General features: G+C 52.2%; 1 protein-coding gene across 4 annotated transcripts in view; it reads left to right on the forward strand.

The window, feature by feature from the left end:
* Positions 1 to 15,046, forward strand: part of Eefsec (eukaryotic elongation factor, selenocysteine-tRNA specific) — a 211,362-nt gene extending 196,316 nt beyond the window's left edge. For 2 of the 4 annotated variants that reach the window (XM_075983548.1, XM_075983550.1), the window contains one exon: positions 14,069 to 15,046. In XM_075983548.1, coding sequence (XP_075839663.1) covers positions 14,069 to 14,259 — 191 coding nt within the window. In that variant the 3' untranslated portion in view covers positions 14,260 to 15,046. The remainder of the gene's footprint in view (positions 1 to 14,068) is intronic. The other 2 variants (XM_075983551.1, XM_075983549.1) reach the window with 1 other exon arrangement.
* The last annotated feature ends 256 nt before the right edge of the window (positions 15,047 to 15,302 follow it).

A 15,302-nucleotide genomic window follows, 5' to 3' on the forward strand; every position in this document is an offset into this window, starting at 1 on the left:
CTCCCAGCAGGCACAGGTGGCAAGTGCAGAGTGGGTGGTGTGTGGTGGAGTAATGAGTTGACACAGACCTCATTTTATGTGACCCTGCCCTGAACACCATCGTGTTAACTCACACCTTCATCACAGTCCTGTATGATGAGGAGACTGAGGCTGGGGCCTAACATTCCATAGGAAGCTGCACAGTGAGTAGACCCTGGGCCAGAGTCTGGATCCCCATGGTGAGCACAGAGCCTGTGCTCTAGCTGCTTCGTGGATGCCTAACTCTCAGGGACAGTGGCCTGTTGAAGTTCGGAGATGATTTGGATGTTGAGACTCAGGGGAATAGTGGAAGAGGGTAGAGAGATGTGAACAGACTGGCGAGCATTTAGACTCCATCACAGTGCCTGTGATGTTGCCAAGTCCTTTAGGCCTCGCAGTCTCATGACACAGGCCCTGCTCTCATCCCAGTCCTGTCCCCTAGCTCTTGCACACACAGCACGTGAATGCAGCGGAGGATGGGGAGGGTTCGTGTCCAAGGATAAAGAACATGGCTTAAGCTTTCTCACTCATCTGCTGTTTCCTGAGCATCTGCTGGCCAAGTACCTGAAGATTTCCTCACTGCCATCTCCCTATGCCTGCCAAAGTGTGGGCATTGCCCCATATCACAAAAGAAATACCTATGGGTCAGTGGCAGAAGAGCTAGCCAAGGCACCTGCTTGACTGGGAAGAGCAGTGTGGCCTACTCAGCCTTTGGGCTTGCTCTCTGACCTGCTGTTCCTGCCCCTGCCTAGTCCTTCTCCTGCTCTAAGGCCCCACATGGCTACCCAGGTGTAACTGGCAGTCTGGATGTCTGTTGACTCCAGATGTATCACTAAACTGTCTCAAGGCAAGCTGTCCCTGTGACAGCACCTGTAGCTCTGTAGGTAACTGACCTAGCCACCAGACAGGCAGGTAGCATAGGGAAGTTGCTCACTAGAGAAAGTAGAGACCAGATATGACCCTGGGAACACAGGCTCACAATTTTCCATGTACCCAGGGGCCAAAGTTGGCCTGTGACAGCCAGATCTGCCTGTGTCTATAGGATACAGGGAACCTAGCCATGTGAGCTAGCTCCACAAGCACAGGTCTAGCAAGTCTGGTCCACAGCAGTTCTTACACACGGTCACTTTGAGAACATCTGAGCCCCATTCCCACATCCCAGGCAACTTGGACAATATAGATCTCCCACAGCCAACCATGGTCCTTGAGGTCACACAGGCCCCTGCTATTTACCCCCCCACACACACACACACACAAGGGCAGAGACAACACTGAATAGTCCTGAACGGACTGATGCTGTGGAGGAGTAGACACCGGTGTCCCTAATAGGCTGCATGTACTGCCTGTGGCATCCCAGATCCCTCATAGCTCTCAGACCCAGAATATCACAGTGGCCCATTTATGTCACTGGATGCGCTCTCTTAGACAAAAGGCTAAGTTTCCACTCACAGTAGCACACAATGCTCCGTGAAGAAGGCTTTCTTGAAGAGTGGAGGGAACTGCAAGGTGTATAGCAAAACAGTGCTGCTGCACAGTGAATGTACTGAGCCACGAGTGTGATGGGTGAAGAGAAGGCCCTAGCTTGTCCCCAGTAAAAGGAGGTTGCCACAAGCCAGCCACATCTTGACAGCTTGCCCTGCAAACGTAATTTAGGGTCAGAGATTTCTACCTGGAGAAGGTTCTCTTGAGAAGCAGGGCACTCTGGCTACGATTGGCATGTTCCCTCCTTGGGCACCAGAGCTCACTTCTTTCTTGCATCTGTGGGCAACTGTCTTGGAACCCTGGTGTCAGCTGAGGGACAAGTGTATCCAGGGTGCATGCATTACCAGCTCGTGCAAGCTCAGCTCACCATTGCCCATACAGATTGCCTTGTCACAGAGCCATAAGGGCCACCAGCCCTTCAAAGAAGTTCTTCTGGACCCCTGCTTTCCCACCAGTGCTGGAGCTGACTGTGGGCCATGGAAGTCATGAGGAGTAGTGCAGGCCATGGGACTCCTGGGTGGTTTGGTTCTCCCAGAAGAAAGGCTTACGGGCCTATGAGCTCACACTCCTTCCCAGTGTGGGCAGTTTACTTTAGAATATATCCCTCTTCTGGCTCTTCTTATGAATCTGATTTCTCCTTTAAAATAAAAGCAGAACTCCTCAGAGGGAGCAAAAACTGTAGTGCAGGTTAAACTGCCTGGGTGCAGCTGTCCCCACTAAGGACAGCCTTTGCTGAGACAAGCTCTAGTTTTTCCTCAGTTCATTCAATGGCAGAGGTTAGGGAACGGAGCCACAGATAGTCTGTATTGCTTGGGTTTTAGCCAAAAGTCCTCAATAGACTAGCCACTGCCTGTCATGGTACCCTTCTCTTCAGTTACAGATGGGGCTGGAGAAGAAGCATGCCTCAGGACACCTGCCCTGAACACTGAGGAAAGCCTTAGCTGTCTCTGACACCACACTGTCACATGTATAAGTATGTTCCAGTTACAGGAAAACTGGGAGGGGGTTTGTTTCGTTAGACACAATGATTTCATGGATGCTCCCTAACTGAACAATATAGTTGTTTTTTGTTTATTTGCTTGTTTGTTTGTTTGTTTTTGTTTTGTTGTACTGTTTGGGGGTCTGCTATCCAGCTCTCAAATTGATACACAGAGACTTATTCTTACTTATGAATGCCCGGCCTTAGCTTGGCTTGTTTCTAGCCAGCTTTTCTCACTTAAATTATCCTGTTTCTCTTTAACTACATTTTGCCTCTGGACTTTTTACCTTTCCTTATTTTATATATCATATCTTTCCTTCTTACTCAGTGACCATCTGTGTGGCTGGGTTGCTGGCCCCTAACATCCTCCTCTCCTTTTCTCGCTCCTTGTTCTCACTCTCTTCCCTTTATCTCTCCTCCTATTTATTCTCTCTGCATGCCAGCCCCACCTTTTTCTTTCTCCTCCCTAGCTATTGGTCATTCAGCTGTTAGACTAGTCAAATGCTTTAGACAGGCAAAATAACACAGCTTTATAGAGTTAAAAAATGCAATATAAAAGAATGCAATACATCTTTGCATCATTAAACAGATGCTCCATAACATTAACGGATATAACACATCTTAAACTAATATTCCACAACAGAGCAGGGGTGTTGCATTAATCCCCAAACCCACCTCCTGCTGTCTTCAAGATATGGCTTGTAGTGGGTCTGTGTCCCACTTCCTACAAGAGCAGGAAGCAGACCTCCAGTGCCAAGTTGCTCTTCAGAACCCACCAGGAGGTAGCCAGTACTCTACTAGCAGAGCCATGGGGCACCAGCACAGGACACATAAGGTCCCTGCCACAGGCCTGGGCTGTGAGAACATGCATATGTTTATTGAGGGCAGGTTGTGAAGGTTCTGGGCAGTATCCTCAGATGTAACATCTAGTAGGCTGCAGTGAGCCCTGGCAGGGCTGTCAGAGCAGAGAGAGAAGTCTGTGGTGTTTCTGTGTGCCGTGTGTTTACCCTGCATCCCTCAGTGCCTCAGTCCTCATACCCAGATCACAGGTGAGAATGCAAGCACACTGGAGAGCCACTGTGACGCTATGCAAGGGGCACTAGTAAGCATTGGTTACCTGGGTTTAGTCCCGAGGCCAGGAAATCTGGTGTGAGAGGTCACTAGCTCCAAATGCCTCTTTGTGTGTATCCCCAGCATGTGGTAGCTTATGGCCTTCTAAAAATGTAGCCAGACTTTCTCCTCAGGTATAATCCATACTGTTCTGACACCCCAAGGTCATGGTAAAGACAGTATTCTTTGGGGTTTGGAGCATTGTTGACTGAAAGGAGCCACTCTGTCCACAGCAGACCTAGATGAGTCACTCTGGGCCAGGTGGCATTTGTATAGCATATGGGGAGGTAGAGGCAGTGTTGGGGACACTTATCTGAGGAGCCTGTGGTTCTTCTCCTAACCACTATATTCTGGGAAATGGGGGGACCTCGAGCCTGACCACTATAACAGGGGCTACAACAGAGGTGGCCCATCTTGTCAGCACAGGAAGCCTTGTCCCATGACAGAAGCCACCCCCTCACCCCACTTCCTTTCTGTGTGATGTCAGGCATGTGCCCAGGCCACAGTGCTCTTCTGTCTAACCTTTACCCCAGTACACTAGTCACCAGCCTTGATTCCCACAGGTGTGGGAGGAAAATGGAGGCAAGGCCTAGCACATAGGAGATACCCAGGGCTGCCCCGACCCGCTCTCTGTGCACTGTATGATAAAGGATGTGTGGTTGGAGAAGGGAGTGATAGACTCACCTCCTTCCAGAGTGTGCTGGCTTCTGTCACCGATTCCTCTGACCCCTCCAGTCTTTAGCCAACAGCCTTAAGCACTTGGCACCTGTGGAGAAGGCTTCTGCATGGCCTTTGGAAGCAGAGATTTCTGTCCCTCTCCCAGGACCTGGCCAGCACAGCACTCTTCCCGAGCCTTTGTACCTGTGAGTGGTAGGGCCTGGTATTCCACAGCAGGCAGCTGAGCCTGGGCATGATCCCGTGTCCCCTCAAAAATAGATGCCTTCTCGTAGCACACGCCAGACTTTGAAGGACCAGGCTGGATCCAGATCTGGACAATGGCTGTTCTTTTGGTGCTGTGTTAGACAGGAACCCTGCACTTACGCTGCCACAGCATACCACCAGGACTCAGGTCCCCAGTGAGGGGCCCAAACCAGAGGCCTGCCTGAGGTCCCGGTATATGTGAAAAACTCCACTAGCCACAATGAACCACAGCTTGGAGTCATACAGGAATGAATCTCAGCCTGGGTCAGAGCACAGTGAGTGTTTTGGAAAATGTGAAACCAGTAGACAAGAGCCACTTTCGACCACCAGCCACTGTGCTGCATGGTGATGTCAGAGGCCGGGCAGGCAGCAGTCAGTAGATGAAGAGATAGCTGCTGTGAAGGTGGGAGGGCTGGGCCAGAGGGGCCTATTGGGGAAGAGGAACCAAGACCTGGTCCCTGAGAGGTACTGCTCCCCAGACCCTGCTTTGGGCACAAGGACCCATCTAGTCTCAGCATGAGGAAACCTAGCCTTGGCAGATACACCAGGAAGGCAGGCTGGAGTGCCAGTGTTTCAATGGGGCATGCCCCTTTGAGCTACAGTCCAGACTCGAGATCTTCCCTAGGGGCCACACATAATTCGGCCAATCAGCTCATATGCAGAGCATCAGCTGTGCATCTGGACACCCTGGGCTGAAGACCAGGGACGGAGAGGAATAAACCGTCAGAATCTACGGTTTCAGGAGCGTGGGCAGGGGTCTGTGCTGCTGCCATGCCACCCCTGCCCTTCGCCTGCCAGCCACAGAGGACAGGGGTACCAGTCACCTGCGCTTGCTTTGCCCTCTTCTCTGGCAGCAGAGCTGATACAGTAATCAGGATGCCACATATGGGCCCTGGAAAATGACTGCTCCTGAGCCTTTGTTCACTCTCATTATTCTCAATGGCTTTTTCCCCAAGTCATAAAAATGACGTTTTTAATATGTGGGTTTTTTTTTAAGAAAAAGCAATGTGAAGGCAATATGAAGATGACTTTTATTGTCAATAGCTCTACCTTTTAAACCAGTTATCTTAGTTTCTGCTCTAGGTATTTTAATTGAAGATTAACTTATGTTAAAGAGTGTACATGTGGAGGGTGGGAGCATTAAAATTCTGCCCCCTGAGTAGTGGGGGGGAATACTTTGTGGGAAGTCACCAGGAACCTGCCCCCCACTCTTCAGCTTCAGGACTGCCCTGCCAGTCTGTCTCACGCACCATAGACTGTCACAGATCAGTAGTGCCCCAAGCACAAAGGAGGGAAGGTGGAAGGAGCTGTGCAGAGTGGTTGAAGGCGTGGATCTAAACGAGGACATTCTCGCTGTGCCCCTGGGCAAGTTACCGAATGTCTCTGTCCCTCAGTTTCCTGGCATATGAGTGTCCTGGAGGTGCTGCAGTTGAGATGTGGCTGTCCATGGAGCGTAGTCACCATGCAGTGAGCATTTCGCTGACTGGCCCAGAGTTAAGCTTTCTGTGGCCAGGCTGGCCTCCCAGAGATGCTCTTCCTTCAAGATCCCTTTATATAGCATGTAGCTACTTTGAAGACTGTTTTGTCCACAGAGAATAACCAGCAGCCCTCAGGTCTAACCAACTAACATTTCCCTGTGGTGACCCAAAGTGCAGAAGTTTCTGAAGAGATGTCCTGGAGCCTGGCCCTCCCTGGTGACAGTTCCTGGAGAGCAGTAAAGGGTCTGGCCTGCCTTGAGCACCAGGCTGCAGTGGGTACTTTGTAAGCACAGCTCTGGATGTAAGTCCTGCTCCTGAACCGCAGTTGAGAGCCTCACCTGCCTGGGCAGTGACTCACCTGTAGAGCACCTGTGTGGCACTGGCTAGGCGAAGGAGCTTAGAAGAGGATGCTGGCAACGGCAGTGATAGAAGTGACCAGAGACTGGCTTCTGTCAGTTCACTAAAAAACAGGAGGCAGAGGGTGCTCAGCCACCAGCTCACTTCCTTACAAGCCTGCAGGGGCGGTTCTCACTACCCACCCACCCACCCCACCTCAGCTTTGTCATGGTACTGCCCCCGCTCCCCATGCACCTCAGCTCTGTCCCCACTGCCCTCTCACCCCTTTCATCCAGCACTATGGCCCATTTCCTAAAAGCTGTGGGCACCTTCCTAGCAAACCTGATTGAGCCCAGGGGAGGAAACATAGATCCAGGACGTCCTTCTTATCCTTGTCCCAAAGGGCTCCAAGTCCAGGTGGAGGTGGCCAGCAGGGATAGAAGAGGTCTGGTTTTCCAGGACCCCTGCACATCCTGCTTGGCTGTGATCAGAAGACATGCTCATCACCCCTCGGCCTATGTGGGCCATGAGAGGGCCACTGAGATCCCAACAGACTAGCAAGAAGCTCTGATTCCTATAAAGGGAGTCACCCCAGGAACCGAACCATACTTAGGGACCCTTCTGCTGGGGCCAGGCAAGCTGAAGGGGCTAGGGTAGCCCTTTCTGGAGTCTCTGAGGAAGGGTCAGTGCCTTGACTCCAGGAGGAAGACTGTCAGGGTACAACCACCTCTTATTGAAAGTCTAGGCAGGAGATACCAAGGCAGTTGCTATACCCCACTGAAGGAGCCCAGCAGGGACTAAAACAGGGGGCTGGGGCATGCTAAGAGGTCTGTAGGAGGCAGGCCACTGGGGTACCTAGGAAATACAGGTCTCATGTGAACACCCGTGAGGATCTAAAGATTTCTTCAGGGAAGGCTGAACTGGGAGGAGTGGTCAAGATTTGTTCTAAAAGGATTTTGGACAGCATGGAGGTGAGTAAGCAGAGAGATGCTTCCTGAAGTGCCTGGGAAGTTCACACATGGGCTGTGCTGTGGCCTCATCAGCAGGGCCTGCCCTGAAGAGGCCCTGGGACCTCCAAGGAGCATATGTTAGCCCTGAGTGGGCACAGGGGCTTGGGGTAGGATTGCCAGAAAGTCCAGATTCCATGCTGCATGTGTGAAATGATACCCTGCCAAGGCAGTAGCCGGGGTCTAACTGGGCATGTCCTAGTGCCAACACATGTTTCAAGGAGCTGCAGCCTCCTCGGGGTGGTAACCTCATAGGATTGGAAGCTCATCTATGGCCAGCTTCCCCTCCAAGCTGAATAAGAACCTAGGACAGCAAATGTCTCTACTAGGCTATCCTCCCGAATGGCTAAGCCTCCTTCTGAGTCTCAAGACCAAGTCAGCTGCTGTCTGGATCAGACTGATTTGGGGTTTGTCTTTTTAAAAAGCTTCCACACACTGAACTGTTTTCCTCCCTACACACCCCAATCTCCAAAGCTCGGCTTCATTGTTTCTTCAGTTAACTTGGTGCGGGAATATCTCTGCAAAGGGCCCTTTTTTGTTTTTGAAGAATTCATTGTTGCTGCTAAGAAGCTTAATATAAATTAAAGAAGGAATTAGGCAACATTAAGACATCAAAATGGGCATGCAGGGCCCATTGCCTCTGTTTCCTCCCAATCAAAGGAGTATGTGAGCCATCAAGTGTGCTCAAGAGCCTCGAAAGGAACTTGGCTTTGTGGCTGCACGGGCCTGTCTGCCGCCCCTCCCCTAATTCCTTTTGTTACTGGGACAGCAGAATACAGTTCTGATTTTTTTTTAATTAAACACCTTATCTCTTTAAAGCAAATTGCATCTTTGTTTACGTACATGACCATTGCAAAGAAGGAAAGAGGGAAACCAGGGAGCTGGTACCCACAACTAGCAAGGGCAGGCCTATGAGGCAGTGACATGGGGCCATACCTGCCAACACAGGGCAGGAGGACCCAGTCACGCTCCACAGAAGTTCAGAGGGTACACAGAAGGCACTAGCTTTCTCTCCCCAACTCTTCAAGATCTGTCCTCCTGGCCAGGTGAGGAAGCAGATAACAGGCCAACCATGGCAAGTGGGAGTCCCACATTCAGACCCCAGCTCTGTCACGTAGCTAGAGGATAGAACCTCAGTTCACCTCATCTAGCCTCCTAGGAATTAAATGTGACTGCCAGGCCTGCATTAAAGCCTCTTTTACCTTATTACCAACTCATCCATTCCTGTCATGCCAGCCAGAACCCCACTCCACCCGAGCTGGCGTCTACCTTTGCCAACAGCACCAGCAGGTCACCTCCACTCAGAGTTGCACATGGCTCTGCGTCCTGTCCAGCTCAAGCCTATTGAACTTGGACTCTGTGGCCAGTCAGCTGCCAGCAGTCCTTACTAGGTTGCCGCCCCAGGAGAACTACCCACATTCTCTCTGTGTCCTGCTTCTATAGCCTCCTCATAGCTGCACTGGCTTCAGTGAATCCCTGAGGGGCCTGCTGACCCCAGGATGCTCTCAAGAGCTCCATTCCCACTGGGGGGTGCCAGCTGCCCACCAACGTGAAGGCCCTCTTCTAGTCTGGCCCCTGACATGAAAGCGACGCCAGCAATTGGAGGCAATTTGCTGGCCTTTGATGGACACTGCCGGGCGGCACCCGCGCTGGGCTTGAAAAACTTCGCTTCCCACATTCTTCCCTGATTGCCCAGCAGAGCCAAGACCCAGCAGCCTGCAGCCCATTGTGCCTTTGTGTGGGGCTGGCGCACAGTGAGAAAGGCCAGCCAGGCCCTGGGAGAGGTCCCCATGGGAAGCTATGAGCAGTGGTGTCACATAGGGTCACTGCCACCCCCACTACATCCTGGGGTCTGGGCTCAAAAGAGAATAGAGCAGTCTCCAGGACTCGTGGTGTCTAGGGGGAGAATAGGCCTCCTGAACAGGGGGCATCATGGGCTACCTCAGCCCCAGCACATGCCCTACCAGGAAAAGTCTGGTGCTGGCACATGAGAGGGGGCCAAAGTCCAACCTGATGCCTGAGCCAGACTGCTCTTTGGACCGCTTGAGGGACGGGTGTCTTTTCCCCAGGCCTCATCACTGCCCTGTTCATTTGGGTGGGATGCATACAGGTGTGTGTAACATGGAGGAGCTGGCATGTAGATGTATGTAATAGAGATGAGTGCGGGGATATGAGTGGTGTGTGTGTGTGTGCGTGCGTGTGTGGGGCATGCAGGAATATATGCAGGGCCATGGACCATGGATATGAATAGTATAGGTGAGTACTGATAGCTGTATATGATATGTAGTGTACATGGGAGAGTGGATACATGTGACATATGGGAGTGCATGCAAAGGGGTGTGGGTTCATGGAGCGTAGCATACAGAGGCGTGAGTATGATGGTGGTGGGTGCTGCGTACAGCATGGGATGTTCCCCAGGAGACCGGCAGGGGAAAGATCATCACCATTCTCCAGCCTCTGAAAAGTAGGCACTACCCAACCACAGTAAAAACAAGTGCTCGGTGAGGCCCCTAGGAGAAACTCCTTTTAGCTCAGGACAGTCAGGGGACATGCTCCAAGGAGCAGTAGCAGCCTGAATTCAGCAGGTGGAAAGGAGCTCAGCTCCCAGAAATGAGTGATCAGGACCCCCTGCCTGGTTTCCTGTGCCTGATGTACAGAGTGGGATGGAAGCACCAGAGAGTGGAGAGACAGGAGGCAGGCATGGGCCCTGAGTGAGCACATACTCCTGCCAGTGTGACCAGGTCCAAGCATCATGTAGGCCTTAGAGGATTCTCTCTGGTGACAAGGAAGTAGAGCAGGAGGCAGCAGGAGTGCAGTGGGGCTGAGGAACTGGGAGCCAGTCCCTGAGCCTGCCCCTTGAGACTTCTGCTCTAGCTAAAAGCAGCTGTCGGACACTTTGACCTCAAGGCCCATCCGGGAGTTCTACCCATGTTCAGCCTCACCCTTCCCAGGCACGACCAGAGCATAGAAGCAAGGCCACTGGTCTCAAAGTGCCAGCCTGCTTCCTGATCACAACTGCCCTGAGCCCCACCACCAGGCTGCGGGGACCCACCTGGACTTCCTTCCCCTTCCCCTGCTTGCCTGTGTGCTAGGGTGCACTGCTACACATTGTCCCTTGTCTGGGTTCTGGAGTGGGCACACTGTGTGGCCTTTGTAGATGGCCTCTGTGCCTAACCCAGGGTTACCCAGAGCCCTTGGGCAGTTCAGAAAAGTAGAGGAAAGGCACTGCTTGTCACCCGTGTGGTCCCGGGAGCTGGTCATAGAGCCTTCTGGTCTTTTCTCTGTAGCTGAGTTGGCAGGGTTCTTCTGAAAGTTGTGCCTGCTGCATTGTTTGAACTAAGTTTAGAATACATCTTTTGTATAGAGGTCAGAGGTCAACTTTGTGTCTTTCTCTGTTACTTCCCTAATTTAGACTGAACCTGGAGTTCACAAAACTCAGCTAAACATGCTGCTGGCCAGCAAGCCCGGGGACCCCTGTCTTCCCCTCCTGAACGCTAAGATTATAGGTGTTCACCACTTTGCCCAGTTTCGTACCTGGCTGTTGGAGATCTGAACTCAGGTCCTCGGGCTTGCAAGTACATTACTGAATAAGCCGTCTCTGAGTCCTTGCCCCAGCATGAATCTGTTTTTAAATGTTCGTTGAGTCGCATTTAGTCTTACGGGCCATCACTTTACTACAACAGGGGATTTGTCTCATCACCCCTTGGTCTCGGGGTCCCTCTAACTGATGTTAGACATATGGTTCTTTAATGCTCAAACACAGATGGGGTCAGACCACCTTAGACAGCAACACTGCCCACCACCCACCGTGGGACCTTGGGCAAGTGTGAAGCTCTTTGGCACTTCAGTACCCCCAGCCCTGATCAGTGAGAGCTGGGTACCTCTGCATGGAGGCACTTCTACACATCTGGGCCCACATGGCACACGCTTGTCTGGTTTGCATTCCTGGAAGTAGACTTCTTGGTTGACATTGGCTGTGCAGGAGCTACCTTACAGGCTACTTCTAGATGCTTGCTGTTTTGGGTTCTGTTCTGGGGCCTCCAGCCCTGTAGGGTCTCACCAGCACTGACAACTGGGAGCCAGAGTTCCCAGTGCAGATCTCATGGTAAAGACAGAAACTTCACTGTGGTAGAACTGGTCAGGGAAAGACAACAGATACTAAAACATGGAGGTAATAGAGTCTACCAGATGAGGTGGGGTTATAGGAAAGAGCTAGAGCAAGTGAGGGCTAGAGGCTGGGTACAGTGGCCAGGTCGTCAGTAGGCCTGAGAGATGACAGCTATCTGAATAGATGCTCTTAGAACCCCAGGGAGTGCATCATCTAGCTGAGGGGCTAACAAAGCCAGAAGTGTACAAAGGTGGATATGCAGATATGCGGTACAGGGAAGTGGGTGTTTGCCGTTTGCCCAGGCACAAAGGAAGAGCCAGGAGAGTGGGGTAGCAGGGTGGGAAACTGTCCTGCCTGATGGCACCCTGGCTATAGATAGATGGGCCATAGCTGCCTGCTGACTCCCTGACCCAATCAGCACCTTTTTTCCCCACAGAAGCAAGCACATACTTAATAGACTTGACCATAACACATATTCCTTCTGTCTATATAGCCTGCTAGCAATCTCTGTGGTGGTCCCTGTCACCTGGCCATGAGTCCAGCAATCTTTTTCAAAGAGCCCTGCATTAGGCACATCAAAGCTGCTACCATCGCCCTCCCAGGGACATGGGGACATTTCCTTAAGTTCCTCCTGCTATCTGAGGCTGTCTGCTTCCAGACCTGTTGACTGTCGGTCTTCTCAAGCTAGAATCTCTCCAGGGGAGCTGGCTTAGACTGTGTGCGTACTCCCGGCCGTCCACTGATCCTACAGTGCCAAGTATCTTTAAAAGGAAGCCCTGGGCAGTTGAGAGGCATTTGCAGCCTGAGCTGGGCCACGTGCCTGTGGTGGGTACAGCTCCAACTCCTCAGCACATGCCACCTGAAGAAACGGTGTGATATCAGCCATATGCCCCAGGAGCTGTTGGTACAGGTTTCTTGGTAGACCCTTGGTGTTGTTCCCAGACCCCTGGGACGGCTGAGGTGACCCAGCTGCTAAATGGCCACAGTATTGCTTGTGCCAGACTCCTCTTCCATCCCTGCCTGCTCTGTGCTGATGCGGTATGCACTGTGTGTAACCAGAGCTATCACAGATGAGATGGACCGCTGATTGGGCCACACCTGTCTCCCCAGCATGGCACAGACGCTCTGGAGCCCTGCACCTCTTCAGCGATCAGACCTCCTGGCACCAGAGAGAGACAGGCCCGTACCATTTGTCAGGGTCTGGTGCCAGCAGGAGGAAGGTCCAGCTCTGATTCAAGAACTCAGATACCTGCAGGCCTGGCACCAGCCCAGGGCCCTCTTCTTGCTCCAGGGCCTAGGCACCGTCTGGGAGGAAGCAAAGCCACAGATGCAGGGCTAAAGACCAGGCAGCTGTAGGAGGGCACCTTCTACTGGGTGCACTGTGGCAGGGGACCATAGGCATCTTGGTTCCAGGGCCCTGTTAGCAGCTTCAAGCCCCTAACTTGTCCAGGGGATCCAGGCTTTGAGGTAGCTCATAGTCTCACTTTCTCCTGTCAGAATGAGTCCAGACCCTTTATACAGTGAGACAAGACGTCCCTAACGGACTGCAGTTTTCCAGGGATGTACCACTTTTTAAACTTGCAGTGATTAGGGCCCAGTGCAGAGTGCTTAGAGAGGTGGGATCCCTCTTCAAGATCATGTCAGAGCTGGGCAATAGTGGTGCATGCCTTTAATCACGGAACTTGGGAAACAAGGCAGGCAGATCTCTAAATTCAAGACCAACTTGGTCTAGAGTGAGTTCCAAGACAGCCATGGCCACACAGAGAAACCCTGTCTTAGAAGAAAAAGTCATTGTCAGAGGCCCACATGCAGGTGGATGCTGGCCTTCAGAATCAGGACTGCCAGGAGATTCACCCAGGTGCCAGTAAACACTAGCAGACACTGCCTGAGCCTCTGCCTAGTGTCTTATCCAGAAACCCAAGACAATTGGTTGTAAGTCTCAACACAAGATAAACAAACATGTGAGATGCTGAACTCAATCTAAACTTAATGCAATGTCTGCAGCTGCCGAGTGCTGTCAGGGTGCAACTTCACTGAAAATGGCTAAGCGCTGCCTTTTCCTGAAGGGCCATGGGACATCTTCCACTGTTAGAGCAGGAAGGGTGTTCTGGATGAAGAAAGGTCATACTTAGCTCTTGGGGATAGCAAAGAACCCAACCTTACTCAGGGTGGGTGGTGAGGATGGAGAAACCAGCTAGAGACAGTGTCTCCCAGAGCCTGGGTGAGATCCCTACAGGAGGTCTGGCCAAGGAGAGCTGATTAAACCTCCCTGCTTACCTCTCTGCTGAAGCCCCCTCCTCTGAACCCACCCAGAAGCAGAAGGCACAGAACCTCAACCTGCTTCAGAGTCAGACATCCAGCATAAGGTATCTCCATGGTGGCCAGAACCTTCAAGTGTCCTGCACAGTGTTCCCAGAGAGCATTAGGACCTTAGGGGCCAGGCAAGAAGTCAGAAGATCAGAGAGTTGTACCCCTAGAGTGACTGGCTATAGTGATTGGGTGTGGGGAGGAGTCACAAAGGCCCTGCCTTGTTGGGCAGAGGATGATACTGGGTTGGGTAAGGGTATGAAGCGGGGAGACAAGGAGGCAGCTCTGCCTACAGTGAGTAGTGACACTTTTATCCCTCCAGGTGGTCTCAGCCCTGAGTCTAAGAAGATCCTGACGCCTACACTCAAGAAGCGGAACCGAGCTGGCCGTGGGGAGACCACTAAGCAAGAGGAGGGCACCGAACGGCCAGAGCCCATGCAGCCTGTGACACTCAGTCTGTCTTTCAAGCGCTATGTCTTTGACACCCAGAAGCGCATGGTACAGACTCCCTAAGTGAACCAGCCCCCCAGGGCCTCCTGCCCAGCTGCAAGCCAAACTACAGTGCCAGATCCCCCCCCATGTGCCTCAATCTCCCCAATCCTGCTGGCAGCCCCATTTTACTGCCATCCCCACTGAGAAAACCTGCCATCCCTTCACCCACCTGGGATAACAGCTAGGTCCAGCTAGGAAAGAGCCTTAGCAGAGCCAGCAGCCTGGGCCCCACAGACTTCCCCAGTTAGGGTGTCTGCAGCCCTACCCCAAGTAGCTGGCACCCTGCAACTGGAAATAAACATCCCATATGTGACCTAGCCACCCATAGTCTGCCTGTCTTCCAGGGTCAGCAGGCATCACAGGGTATTGTGTGGCACTGGGTGAGGACCATCCAAGTGGTTCCTGGGGTGTTATGGGCATTGAAGAATTGAGGTTCTCTGAGCAGCTGAACCTAGTAAGGCCTCTGGGCATTGGCTAGCACCCTAGGGTTCCATGTTGACATTAGAGGTCAACAGACCCTGACCTCCAGCTTGGGGACCAGACTTCCGAGAGTGCTAGGTCAGGGTGGAACACGTGGACCCTGTCCATGTTCATCTCCAGTCCCAGCACCCTCAGGCTTAACATTGAGACTAAGATGGGGCGAGAGGGTGGAGCTGACCAATGAGAGGAGTCAGAGCTTTTCCAGACACCTGTAAGGGTAGCAGATGTCCCAGCGCTTCCCTGTTTGACCTCCAGACAGACGTGAAGGCCTCCCTTTATCCCAGTAATCAGTGCATTATGTTTTAATTTTCAAAAATGGCATTAAAAATATTAACAGGGGCAGGTTGTGATCAAATGACTTGGGTCTGTTAAGCCCCAGAGCTGAGGGCAGAGGAAAAGGACCCAGGCTACAGAACACAGCGTCCCTGAACGCTATGGCCCCTAATCAAATATGCCATCAGCCCGCCAAGCCCCTCATGCATCCAAGAGGCCAGGATGGCAGTGACTGCCCTTCACCATCCTTGGCCAGGCCTCAGGCAGCCGCAGTCAGGGAAACCTATAGCTGAAGACAAGCAGGGACTGGG

This window comes from Microtus pennsylvanicus, chromosome 8, assembly GCF_037038515.1.
Source record: "Microtus pennsylvanicus isolate mMicPen1 chromosome 8, mMicPen1.hap1, whole genome shotgun sequence".
NCBI lineage: Eukaryota > Metazoa > Chordata > Mammalia > Rodentia > Cricetidae > Microtus > Microtus pennsylvanicus.